The following is a 13,506-nucleotide window of genomic DNA, read 5'->3' as shown; positions in this document are numbered from 1 at the left end:
AATAGGATGGGTGAAGCTGTAAGAGCCTTTAAAATCCTACCATGCTTGTCAGGGAAATGCAAATTAAAACCACATTATATACCCACCAAAAAAGTAACGTTATAATGCCATGTATTGGCAAGAATGCAGAACAACCGGAACTCTCTTACTTTGCTGGTGAGCATGTAAATTCCCTCAACCCCTTTAAAAGCTGTTTAGTTAAAAATGTTGTAAGCAGCATTATTTATAATAACTCCAAACTGAAAACAATTCACCTGTCCATCACTAGGAGAGTAGAGAAATTGTAACATGTTTACACAATGGAATAGCACACAGCAATAAAGAACAAATTACTGATACTTACCGCATCATAAGTGAATCTCATAGCATTCCATCAACAAAGGAGGCCCGATACAAAGGAGAGTATGCTATATGATTCCATTTACATACAGTTAAAGAACAGGCAATACTAATGAATGGGTATGTGAGTCAGAATGGGCTTTTACATTGAGGGAGGTTTGGGTTACTGACTGCAAAGGGTTCAGAGAACCTCTGGCAGCTGTTCTATAGATTGATCTTCATGGTGGTTACATGGGTGTCTGTATATGTAAAAAACTGAATTGATCTGTATACTTAAGGTTAGTGTACTTCACTATTTACTGAATGTAAGCTATGCCTATGTAAAAAAGTTTTAGAAAAGGTAAAAGAATAAATCAGGTCATGGAGTTTAGATTTGTTGTAGGAGGTTCTAAGGAAGCATTCCTGACTGTTGAACAGGAAAGTGACTTGAAGAAAGTGGTGCTTCTAAAATTATTCATCCTGTAGTGATGTGGAGAACGGAACAATGTTCAGATCAGCTATTATTTCTAGGTCACATATAGTGCTAGATGCTGTAGGAGACACAGAGTATCCATGACCTGGTCCTTACCCGTAAGAAGTTTATCATCTTTTGGAGAAACCTAGAAAGTGATAGTAAATGTTAAATGCTTAATTCGTGGTGTTACAGAAAGAGCACTAAAGTGAATTCAGAATTCAAATCCTAACTCTGCCATTTATTGGCTTTGTAACATCAGTCAAGCAGTTTATTTCCCTGAATTTTGGTTTCCTTATCTGCAAAAAAAAAAAAAATGGGAACCACATCTATCACTTAGAGGAATAAGAGATGTAGTATTCAGAGATTGTAGTGCAGCATAGTAGATATTCAGTAAATGTTCCCCTTTAAACCCTGTACCCAAGAAGCACGTTTGTTTTTTTTTTACTGTGTGTGACCTCCGTTCATAGCCTGGCTCTGCTATTTACTGGCTATGTGACCTTAAATAGGTTACTTAATTTGAACCTTGATCTCTTTTGAAAAAAAGATAGAAGGAGGGAAAATTATACTTTAAGAGAGTGTTATGAGAATTACGTAAACTTAACAGATATTTAGTATCTAGCACAAAATAGGCACACTTAAATATAAGTTTCTTTGCTCTTGAAGGTAATGGAGTATACAAATGTATGGTTCAAATAATGCAGATAATCAGTGATGAAACTGGATCACAGTGGTGACTGGGGTGGAGAAAGAAGGGGCAGATTATAGTGTTGTTGTTTTTTAAAGATATAGCAAATTTGATAGAGAAGAGGAAGTACTGCCAGGCTGGCGTGGCCCAGTGGTTGAGTGTCAGCCTTTGAACCAGGATGTCATGGTTCGATTCCCAGTCAGGGCACATATGAGGTTGTGGGTTCAATCCCCAGTGTGGGGTGTGCAGGAGGCAGCCAATCAACGATTCTCTTCTCATCGTTGATGTTTCTATCTCTCTCTCCCTCTCCCTTCTTCTCTGAAATCAATAAAAATACTTTTTTAAAAAGAGAAGAAGTACTTTCTATACTCCAATGAAAATAATATAAAGGTTGATTGTTATGATGCTTTCTTAAAGGTGTTGTGACATCATTAGGAAATACGTATGGTCTCACAACCCAAAAAGTGGTACCTTACTACTTACTAAAAGTTATTCTTTTTCTAATAATACTTTTATCAGACATTGTCATTCAACTGAAAAGTTAATGACTTTTCTCTGAGTGGAGACCCCTGTCACAATCAAAGCAAAACCTAGGAGAATGAAGGGAAGGAAACCCATTTATAAAATATATGTCATTATTTGTCACTTGAAATGTAATCAGCAGAGCACAACCCAGGTCGTATGTATCCGTGGTACGCAGCTTCTTGGCTAAGGAAGTTTAATTTGCAGGGCAAATACTAAGCACTAAATATTAATATTTCAGAATTGTATTGTTCAGAGTGTTGATTTAAGAATTCAGAAGTTGACTGATATCAAATCCTGAACATTAACCTTCCAAATTTTGGAACAATATTAGATTTCCTGTGAAATTTCTGGCTTGAATTTAGCCACTGATTTCTTACATTTCCTAAGTTTGAGGAAAATGAAGAGGTAAATAACACTTTCCGCTAGCCATCACTCATCTGTACTCCTCCTTTCTTGCAGGTATTCCGAGTGGTGTGCATCTGTCTGGGTAATCCACCAGAGACGTTCACCTGGGAGTATCGAGACAAAGATAAGAATTATCAGAAGATTGGCCCCATAACACCCTTGGAGTTTTACAGGGAACATGTCAAGCCCCTCTTCAATATGGAAGATAAGGTTGGAGACTGGCACTGGCAGCCACTGGCTGTTTACTTTCAAATGCCTGTTGACTACAAGGAAGGTTGTGAGATTCCGGGGTTAGCATGCATGATCATCAAACTAGAAACTAAACAAACGTTTTTTCCCTGCTTCCTCTGAGGTATTTGATGGACTTAATAAAGTTCATCATATCAGGATTCCCATTGCCTCTCTTCAGAGACTTTTCTAACTGTAGGCTAGCAGTCAGTTTAATTCCCACATCTTCCCTGGTTTGGGGCCCAGAATCATTCCCAGGTGCAAAGACAATAAAAATGTTTCTTAGTTTGGTTTCAGAGTACCCCTGGAATGCACCCTCCCCACGCCCCACTCTGGGGACTCTCATGGAAGGGAGCAATGTCCCATCCTAGTTTTTCCCGCCCTTGTTCAGGTCTCCTCCACTGCCTAGCAAGATGACCAGAGACGCCCTTCCTTTATTGTCCTCCTGACCCTCTCATAAGTAAATGGTTTATTATTGGAATCCCAACTCCGTTGAGGTATTGCTAGGTGTTAAGCCCGTCTTGTCACTTGAAAGCAGGGATCTTATAGTGATGGGATCTCCATCTGGCCTTACTGCATGCAGTTCTTCAGAATTACTTTTGGGGTAATTCTTGCCAGTAGGAAAGATGCAGGCCCCAAATGTGTCCCTTGGGATAATTAGAATATGCAATGAACTCTTTCAGTGACCTTGCCACCTTTCGTTTCTCTGTTATTTAGCAATATATTTGTAATGCTTATTCTTGTAGGCAGAGGTGATGAGCTTTGATGCAGACATATGAACTTGGAGGAGACGTATGTGTCTTGCTTGACATTCTTGGTTTCAGGTTCTCATCAACGTGTTCTTGATCTCAATAGATTTGTTTAGTGAATGACCCTCGGCCCCAGCACAAGTACAACAAACTTTACACGGTTGACTACTTAAGCAATATGGTTGGAGGGAGAAAAACTCTATATAACAACCAGCCCATTGACTTATTGAAAAAGATGGTTGCTGCCTCCATCAAAGATGGAGAGGTTGGTATTGTTCTGTGTCTTCTGCTTTGGGGTTAAAACCTCGTCCTCCACATCTTTGGTGTAGTAGGAAGATAGGATTTCTGTTGACTTTCTTCTTCTTTCCTCTATTTCTAGGCTGTGTGGTTTGGCTGTGATGTTGGAAAACACTTCAATGGCAAGCTGGGCCTCAGTGACATGAATGTGTGAGTGCAAGAATTTCAAATAGAAAGCCATTTGTGGGTTGTTGCTTTTGGAGTGCACTCTTGGTACGAAATGACTCGGCTGAGGTTCACCCAAAGAGTAGGGCTGGCCTGAGGGCGGGTCTCTTTCTTTCCATATTGTAGAGCTTGAAGACTCTTAACAAAACTCCACATACTTCTATGCTCTGACTTGGGAAGTCAAGATCATACTTCGTGTCTGCATTGAAATTGTTGGATATTCGTAAAAAGCCATTCCATATGAGAAAGGCACTTAAAAAAAATAATTGATTACTGTGTAAATTATTGAAATAAATTATTTCAAAAGCTTTTTTTTTTTTTTTAAGTTTTATTGCCAAAATAACAATCCAAGCTCATCTTGTCAACTTTTGAGATGGGAAGTTTGTGTTTTCTGGAGTACTCTTGTGACACTAGAGAATGGAGCGCCATTGAAAGACTGAATTCTGCATGTACTCAGTTCTCTGAAGAGCTACAGCCCATATTTACATGGAGCTCTTGGGCCCTTTCTGTTTCTTCTACAACCAGAAGCTCTCTTATCCCCTGATGGTACTCTCTTTATTCTGTACTGTCTTTTTTTTTTTTTTTTTTCCAGCTATGACCATGAGTTAGTGTTTGGTGTCTCCCTGAAGAACATGAATAAAGCTGAGAGGTTGACTTTCGGTGAGTCACTTATGACCCACGCCATGATCTTCACTGCGGTCTCAGAGAAGGTATGACGCTCAGCCTCCTACCACAGCGTTTACACAGGTGGACCTGCATTCTCCTGCAGACTGTTTATCCATCAGAGCTTCATAGAGTAGGTGTTCTTTGTGAAAAGTTAGCTTCCAAGCAAGACATTGTACCTCCGTCACTTGAGGTTTGGCTGCAACTCAGAGGTAGTGAAAATAGAAACTTTCCATGGGGAGCAGAATTTGGGTCAGCAGGGAGTAAGGAAGTAACTGTTTTTCTATAACTTTGGAAGTTCTTGGTGTGAAGGGAACCTGGGAGAAGATAACTTCTATTGAATGAGGAATTGAAATGTGCCCTGAAAGTGTTCATATCTTGATAATGTGTGTTCAGACTTATCTTCCTTTCATTTGTCATTCAGATTCTTCTGCAGTAAAATGTCAGTAACAGTAATTTGTGGACTCCATGCCCATCCATTACTGGATTTATGCAGAGCTTCGGGAAATTGGATGTAAAGTATTTTGAATTTCCTATGAAATACTCTGAATAGTAACATCACTATTTCTAGGACACACTGTTGGAAACAGCAGCTGAGACTTTATTTTTCACAAAGAAGCCTCCCCATTTCTAGGCTGTAGAAAGGCTATTTGACACCTGTGCTCAGGGATCATAAGGAAGAAAAGACTTCAAACTACTTAAATTCTTTACTACCACAAGCAAACGTGTTCTTTTTCTAACCTGTCTAATTCCTGGAAAGAAAGTCACAAAATAATGACATCAGAAGGAACTTTTCATAAAATACCATAAGTAATAAAATACTAAAGTAAATAAAATACTACTAAGTTGTTCATATTTATGTTTGGACCTACTAAATTCAGTGTTTATAACTAAAGTTCCTTCAATTAAGGTGAAACTTTTAAATTATTTAGAAAACTGTTAGAAAACAAACCAAAGACCTTGTCATTTCTAGGAGAGGTTTGGCTTTTTATTTTCCATCTGTTATAGAATATTCATGTTTTTCAGAATTAGTAATCATACATACTTATCTATAAATAAAAATATACATACCATACCATTTTCTCTGGAACTTTCACTCTTTTATTGGCATGGTTTATTAACCTGCTGTTTTTTCCTCAGGGAAATGGAGCTACTGTATATGCTAATGCTAATAGTGTAAAGCAGAACTTATATTATCTCATCTGGAATTTTATAATGAGATTGTTCTCTTCCCTCCAGTTTGAGGTTTCTTTTTGTTGTTTTTTTTTAACCCTCACATGAGGATATGCTTTTCTTGATTTTGAGAGAGAGAGAGAGAGAAAGGAACATCGGTGTGAGAGAGAAAAGTCGATCAGTTGCCTCCCGTGCGGGTCCTGACTAGAGATCAACCCGTAACCTAGGTATGTGCCCTGACCAGTAAATCGAACCTCCAAACTTTTGGTGTATGGGACAGCGCTTCAACCGAGCCACCCGGCCAGGGCTCCAGTTTGAGTTTTTGACCACTAAAACTAGCTTGCACTGCATTTGAATGGTAATGCAAAGATAAATGCTGGTTGCTGTATTTTGGGATATTCTTTCTTATTGCTGATTTCTTAGAATCCCTGTGAGGAAGGTCCAGGTATTATTCTATATTGGTAGATGACAGAGAACATCTTGATCTAGGTCATGCAGGAATTCATCGGCAAAGGAAAGAAGAGGGAGCATTTTCAGACTTATTATAATAAGTAACCTTAGGTAATATAGATTCTGACCATGGTATTTAAAAGTAAAGTAAAGATGGACTAAAATGGGGGGAACAGAAAACCAAAACAGACATTTAATAGGTTAGTCTTAGGATGTATAGTTTAGTGATGCAGTTTTAAAGGTACCTGGGGCTAAAATTCAGGGGTAGTACAGATATGGATGTTTGAACTTGTGGGTTTGGTTGTTGGCTATTTCTGAGACTGAAAATTTCAGAGATCCAAGAAACCTGCCAAGAATAGAGTCAAATCCCATGTAGATGAGACTCGTGTAGTTGTGTGCAAGTGTGAGTTGACAGATGAAATCATTAGGAGATAATTCGGAGCCAGCTCTCTTCTCATGCTACAAAGATTTAAGTTGTTTTGACATAAGTGAATGCCCTGGCTAAGCATGAAGGAGAAAAGTCTTTTCCCAAATGGAACCTCTTGTCCCTCTCTGTAAGGATAGTAAAGACTTTAAGTGAAGGTTTTTATGATGTGTATCAGTGTCCCTTTAAGAAGATGAAAATTGACCTTATTTTATTAATGAAGATAGAAGAGGGAGAACAGTATACTGCCTGGGTTTTGTTTTATGAAAACAGTCTTTCTACTTTTGCTTAGCCATTCAATCTCTATTGAATTAAATTTAATATTAGTGTAACTGAATCAGTAAAAGCACACATTTGGAGAGTGTCAGTACTTGGTTCTCTTAAATAGGAAATTAGGCAATGATGAGAATGTGTTTGTTTCTTTCTTAAACTGACCGGATCTTAGAATAATTTCTAAAATAAATACATTGGAATGCCTTTGCAAAGAACGCTAATCAATTAAAAGCCAGAGTCCTGGCCTCAGATGGTGTTCACTGCTTTTAGTAATTTAATATTTCGTATTTCTTAGCCAACTAGCATTATAATGTGCTTGTTTTCTGTATAGAATACAGTGTAAAGGAGAAAATAATATGATTGCTTTGTTAGGTTCATTGCATTTTTATCCCAAGTGCTTCAAACACTTCTATTGGAACATCCCTTTAGTTACAGTAGAAAAGATATGGCCCTGTCATGTATGTGTATCATGGCTGTATGGAGGAGGCTGTTTCTTCTGAGGGGCTGAAGAAAAGCTAAAATTAACATGACACGTCAGCAGGGGAGATCCGGTTTCAAACTATCCACTCTTTTGCAGGATAATGAGGATGGTGTATTCACGAAATGGAGAGTGGAGAACTCATGGGGTGAAGACCATGGCCACAAAGGTGAGCTTAAGCTGGTAATACCAACCCAGGGTGCCTGGAGTCTGCTCTGCTGTCTGTCTCAAGAGATACGGGTAGAAAGCAGCCCCAAGGAGGAGGATTTTTCAGTCTTGGGTCCCATTGGATAGACTCTTCTCTGGAAAAATCTGAGGAACCAGTTTGCCCCCAGTATCCTCTTGACCAAAGTAGCATGCCTGACTCCCCCAGGTTGACACAGACCAGAATGTGCTGGCATTCATTCCCAACCCTACCAGACCTCTTTGTACCAGATCACCTTGGCCAATGAGAAGTTGAGTGCCCTTTGCCAGGACACTTGCTACATAGCACTGGGTGCATTTTCATGTATTGCACTAACTCTCTAGAAGTCAGCCTCTGAGTGGGAGAGCGGGATTGTCAAGAAACTTGAGGCATTTATTGGAGACTCTAAGAGTCTTTTCCCCTTTTCTAGAGGAAAAGAATGTTTTGGTTACTGTTTAGAACTATTTTATTCTGACAAAACCCAGGCAGAAGTCATAAGTAAATGATAATAATTAGACTTAAAAAACACCCCACATGTAATATATGAGTTGTAGAAAAATAAAAAAATGTAGATACAAAGAAAAATATAAAAATCTCTAATATTATCACCCACAGATCATCATTAACAGTTTAGGCCCGGCAGTGGTTCTCAACCTTCCTAATGCTGCGACCCTTTAATACAGTTCCCCATGTTGTGGTGACCCCCAACCATAAAATTATTTTCGTTGCTATTTTATAACTGTAATTTTGCTATTGTTATGAATTGTAATGTAAATATCTGATATGCTATATGTGTTTTCCAATGGTCGCGACCCATAGGTTGAGAACCGCTGGTTTAGGGTATGTTTTTCTTGCAAATTTTTGAGACCATGTTTTTAAAGACTGTTTTTCATAATAAATAAAAGCCTTTTAAGGAGCTTTTATGCTTTAATTTTTACGGTTTCACACCAAAAGTGGTGACTACTGTAGAGTATTATGCATGTGCGCATGTGTTTGCACGTGTGCTAGGTGCTAGTGTCATTTTGTAGCCGCTCTTTTTCAGATTTCATATTCCTGACTTTCAGCCAGTGGATTCAGGCTAGGAAAAGCACATTAATCACAGCTTACTGGACTAGATAGAAGACTGGGAGGATGTGATAGAGAAGCTAGTAAGATTCCCAGACACTGGGAAATTTTCTTTAAAAAAAGAAAATAGAGATCGCAGCAAATCTTGGCCCGTTGCCTCCCTCTGTGTTTAGAACAGTGATTTTTCCAACTACGTTCCTCAGAGCGTGAGGATTTCCAAAGGTGAAGGGTGGAGGGGGAGGCGGAGGGGGGAGGTCTAGAAGTGAGCAGGTGGAGCGTCAGTGTTTAAATGTGAAGACGTCTGTTTTAGAAGAGCCCGTTAACTTGAGTTTGAACTTGACCGTCTTCTGCGATTGGGCAGCACAGGCCTATATAGAATGGCCAAAACCTGAAGGCCATCTGTCATCCCAAGTCTTCCTCTCCCCATGAAATGGTCATTGGTGGGCTTGGCTGACTGTCCCTGGGTCTGCTGTGACGCTCAGCAGCTCAGTGCTTATGTGTAAATAAGCACAAGCGTTATTAGAGCATTTCTGTTCATCACAATAGTTGCACGTCCCCCTTCTGTGATTTCTGTTATTCCTGATGCCGTGGAGCTTGTTAAATGACTGTTACCTATTAGAGTGCAGCATATACTTTTTGCTTAGAAAAAAACTGTTTTAATCCTCACCTGAGGATATAGTTATTCATTTGAGAGAGAGAGAGATAAAAAAACTTGAATGTGTGAGAGAAACATCACACCCATCAGTGGTCTCCTGCACACACCCTGGCTGGGCATTGAACCGAAACCTTTTTGGTGCTCAGGACGATGCTCCAGCTGACTGAGCCACCTGCCTGGGCTGCAACGTGTTTTTTAATTGGTGATTTCTTATAAGATTAATTTCATTCTAAGGCAAATACACATTGGGATCATGTGGAGAGGGGTATAAATCTTAAAGCTAGCAGAAGGTTTAAAAATAAACCATTTACAATTTAGTTCTATCTGTAAGTTGAAGATAGTTAAGAAAGGAATGCAAGGGAATAGCTTATCTTGAATGGAAAGGATTTGCTATTTATAACATTTCAAAACATAAAATATTGCTTCAGATGAACCTCGTAGCTCGTTTCATTTTGGTCTGATTTGGTCCCTGTACTTGGTTTGTTATAGAAGTTAGTGTCTAGGAAAAGGACTTAAGTTATGGTTTGTTAGATGAGCCTGGACCAGTTGGATTGCTTCTGTGACATATTTCTATCGTTAATAGTCACTGAGTTTGTAGATGGCATTGAGGTCCATTTAGGAGAGGATAAACACTTGTAAAGCCAGGCAAATACTTGGTGTTTTGGACAGTGAGAGTTATTGTTTTCATTACTTTGAACCTGAATACCTACTCTTAAAGAGGATTCTGGCCACTTTGCTAATTTTCTTTTCCATTCAGCTGTACTTCTCGACTCCAACTCAGCACAACTTTTGCTTTTGTTGACGAATTCTTTCTGTTATTACAGTTGTCCCTCTGTGTCCACAGGGGATTGGTTCCAGCACCCCCTCAGATAACAAAATCCGCCAATGTGCAAGTCCCTTATATAAAATGGCGTATTTGCATAAAACCCACACACACCCTCCTGTATACTTTAAATCATCTCTAGATAGTATATACTAATACATAATACAGTGTAAATGCTTTGTAAATATCTGTTATACTGTAACCTTTAGGGAATAATGACAAGAAAAGAAAGCCTATGTTTCGTACAGACACAACCATTGTATGCCTAACTGTATCAGCGACAACATAACTTTTCCCCCCAAAATATTTTCCATCTGCGGTTGGTTGAGTCCATGGGAACAGAACTGGTGGACACAGAAGCCCGTATGCTGAAAGAGCTGAGGTCTTGATCTCGATGATCTGCCTGTAATCCTTCCTGGTGAAATCTGCAGCTGTCCAGTTAAGATTAAAGTAACTTCTTTGTTTTTCGAATAACCGAAATGCCTGAGATTATACAGAGCAAAGCATTTCAGTAGAGAGCCAAGAGATAAGAAATTGAACTGAGTGGGGGTAGGGAATAGTTCGTTCAAAGCCAAAATAAATTATTCCCATATAGATCTTGGTAATGAAGGCTTAACAGGAAGGAAGGAAAGAAAACATGATCTAATTTAGTTGGCACACTTGGCCTGACCTTCGGAGCGTGTGCAGCATGTTGTTACACTGGTGATGTGTGTTTATCCCAGCTGGGCCTTCCTGTCCGTCATCCTGGTTGGTATTGGTGAGCATGCCTGAGGCAGAGCCTCTGTTTGTGTTCTCTAGGGAGACGTGACAGCCTTAAACAGCATTGCTGGCATTTTGCTTTTATAGATAACATTGTTAATAGTTTGTTCCCATTCTCTTCGGGATTTCTGCTGGCTAAGATAGATGGTTTCTGCATGGCTGGTGTGGTTCAGTGGTTGAGCATCCACCCATGAACCGGCCAGGGTTGCAGGCTCGGTCCCCAGTAGGGGGTGTGCGAGAGAAAGCCAATCCATTGATTCTCTCTTATCATTGATATTTCTCTCCCTCTCCCTCTCCCTTCCTCTCTGAAATCAGTAAAAACTTAAAAAATAAAAAAAGATGGATGGTTTCTAATACAAGCTAGAGGTAAAGAGAAGAGAGATACCTGGGCAGCCTTGCCCTCTCCCCAGTCTTGGCTTTAGTCTTTCCCCCTTGGTCATGTTTATGGTCCTTCCTGTCCAGAGACCACTAAGTAAATCATTCTTACCATGAGAGATATTAAAGGAGAAATTAATTCTTGTCTTACTGGGCCCTTTGTATTACTTCATGTTGGTGAAGGCTAATTCCTTGGGACTGAAAATTGGATGCATATCGAACATATTGAACAACCAACGTGGCTTTCTTTCCTCCCCTGCTTCTTGAAATACTTGACTCTGCATTTTGTAACTTGTTTATGGATTATGTCAGAAACTGATTTCAAACTGGATGAAGGAACAGACCTTGGAATGTTACGTTGTCTTTCATTTTGAAAATGTATAGCTGGTTAGAGTAACTCTCATACTCTTCAAGCCGAGGCCACCCTGCTCCGATACTAGAGCCCCTTTTCTTAACCACCCTGCTTCCTCTCAGCTTCTCGTTCTGTGTAGCATCTAGTGCACTCTGGGAATAACAGTAACTTCATGATCTTTTTCTTTGCCAGAAACTAGTGACTGAGGGGACTAAAACTGTATAAAGGATCTGAAGACATCGTGTCAATGTCTGATGTCAGGAGAAAGGGCTCTTAAGGCACCGTTTTGGCTGCAAATATGAGGGAGGGCCGGGGATTCCTGAGCGTTTATGTCTAAAGTTAGTACATTGTGAGTTGTGCAAGTAAGGAACTATATATAATCACCCTAAATTCCCCAGAATTATTTTGCAAATGCTGCTTTATAATATTTTTTTCTTAATTTTTTATCATGGGCAATTTCAAGCATATATAAAGTAAACAAAATAGTATTAAGAACACCTCCCCCACCCATGGGCCCATCACCCAGTTTCAGTAGTTCTCAACCTTCTACCATGATTATAACAGTGTTTTTGGTAGTTAATAAATTCCTAGATGGTCTCCCTAATGAACCAGTCTTAGATGGAATTTCTTTATGACTGGTTTACATAGTCATGCGATGGCGTTCCAGCCCTGAAGTCTGGAACAGCAGAGCTCTGAGTGTGGAATTACAGCACAGTTCTTAATGCTTGTTTAGCCTAGTTTCTTAATATGCTAAATAACTTTCTTTTTAAAATGTGTTTGTATTGATTTCAGAGAGGGAGAGAGAGATAGAAACATCAGTGATGAGAGAGAAGCACTGATCGACTGCCTCCTGCACACCCCCTACCAAGGAACAAGCCTGCCACCCTGGCGTGTGCCCTGACTGGGAATCAAATCGTGATCTCCTCTTCATGGTTGATGCTCAACCACTGAGCCCCCCCGGCTGGGCTAAATAACAATTTTTAAGTGAGGGTCAGGCAAGCGTTATTTTCTATTTCTTCAATGGTCACTGTAAGAAATCTTTATATTTTTTAAAAGTCTGTCTCTCCTGGTTTTAATTTTGAACCAAGATTGATGTTTCATTTTTCAAATTGTTTTTGTGCCTTTCAGATACATGAATATCTGATATTGATTTTAACCTGCATTCTTCATATTTCCTTATAAATAAGTCTCTCTGTTTCTGATTTCATTTTAGTAAAATTTCCAGACTTCCTCCTACAGGGGAGTCTCAGGACGATTTCAGCTACAGAGACTTTGGCATATTAGAGGCTAATCTGGAAAGAAGTGTGTATGTGTGATTCAGGTTATATCTAGACTTCTGCTTCCTGAAAACCAGTAGTATGGCCTTTAATTGCCTCTCCAGCCAAGTTACTCAGGTGATTTTGGAGATATGGCCACAGCGAGGTACGAAAATCACCATAGGCTTCATGTAACATTACACTATGGAACCAGGAGACAGTTACCACTTTCTGGGTTGTAAATGCTCCACAGAAATTTAACTCCTTATATTTCACATTCTCTATCAGTAACATGTATACTTACTGCTTCCTTTTGAAGTCCTACAGCTTGTCTATATCTGTCAAACGAAATGTTGTGTGAAAGCAGTTTTCAAACTGTACGCTGTTATACAACTCTAAAGAGTTTGATGAATATTCCCTATTTCTGTCAGAGAGCCTCAGGACATGTAGTTCATAGCATCTTGCTTGATAAGAATTCAAAGTTTGCTAAAGTATTTGTATTTATTTTTCCTCACGACTTCAACGTAGAGTAACTCGGGATATGTACAAATGTTATGGCCAAAGGTGATCCTGAGTGGGGGTGTGTGTGTGTGTGTGTGTGTGTGTGAAAGGATTGAGAAAAGACAGACAAGAGAATGAAAGCTGGGTCTCGGTGGGACGCTGCTCCCTGATGAGGAGACAGCGCCAGCGCCCACAAGCCGTGTCTTTATTTTATAGCAGATGCCACGA

At 39.6% G+C, this 13,506-nt stretch overlaps 1 protein-coding gene across 3 annotated transcripts in view; it reads left to right on the top strand.

The window, feature by feature from the left end:
• BLMH (bleomycin hydrolase) overlaps positions 1-13,506 on the top strand; it is a 42,408-nt gene that overhangs the window by 18,654 nt on the left and 10,248 nt on the right. The window contains exons 7-12 of one of the 3 annotated variants that reach the window (XR_004972894.1): positions 2,463-2,618; positions 3,492-3,650; positions 3,765-3,832; positions 4,440-4,557; positions 4,935-5,024; positions 7,408-7,477. Coding sequence is in view for 2 of the 3 variants with exons in the window: in XM_036340868.1 (XP_036196761.1) it covers positions 2,463-2,618; positions 3,492-3,650; positions 3,765-3,832; positions 4,440-4,557; positions 7,408-7,477 (571 nt within the window). In the remaining variant the exon portion in view is untranslated. The remainder of the gene's footprint in view (positions 1-2,462; positions 2,619-3,491; positions 3,651-3,764; positions 3,833-4,439; positions 4,558-4,934; positions 5,025-7,407; positions 7,478-13,506) is intronic. The other 2 variants (XM_036340868.1, XM_036340869.1) reach the window with 2 other exon arrangements.

This window comes from Myotis myotis, unplaced genomic scaffold (genome assembly GCF_014108235.1).
Source record: "Myotis myotis isolate mMyoMyo1 unplaced genomic scaffold, mMyoMyo1.p scaffold_m19_p_17, whole genome shotgun sequence".
NCBI classification, from domain to species: domain Eukaryota; kingdom Metazoa; phylum Chordata; class Mammalia; order Chiroptera; family Vespertilionidae; genus Myotis; species Myotis myotis.
The sequence above is the reverse complement of the archived record's forward strand: the minus strand, read 5'-3'. Positions and strand labels throughout refer to the sequence as shown.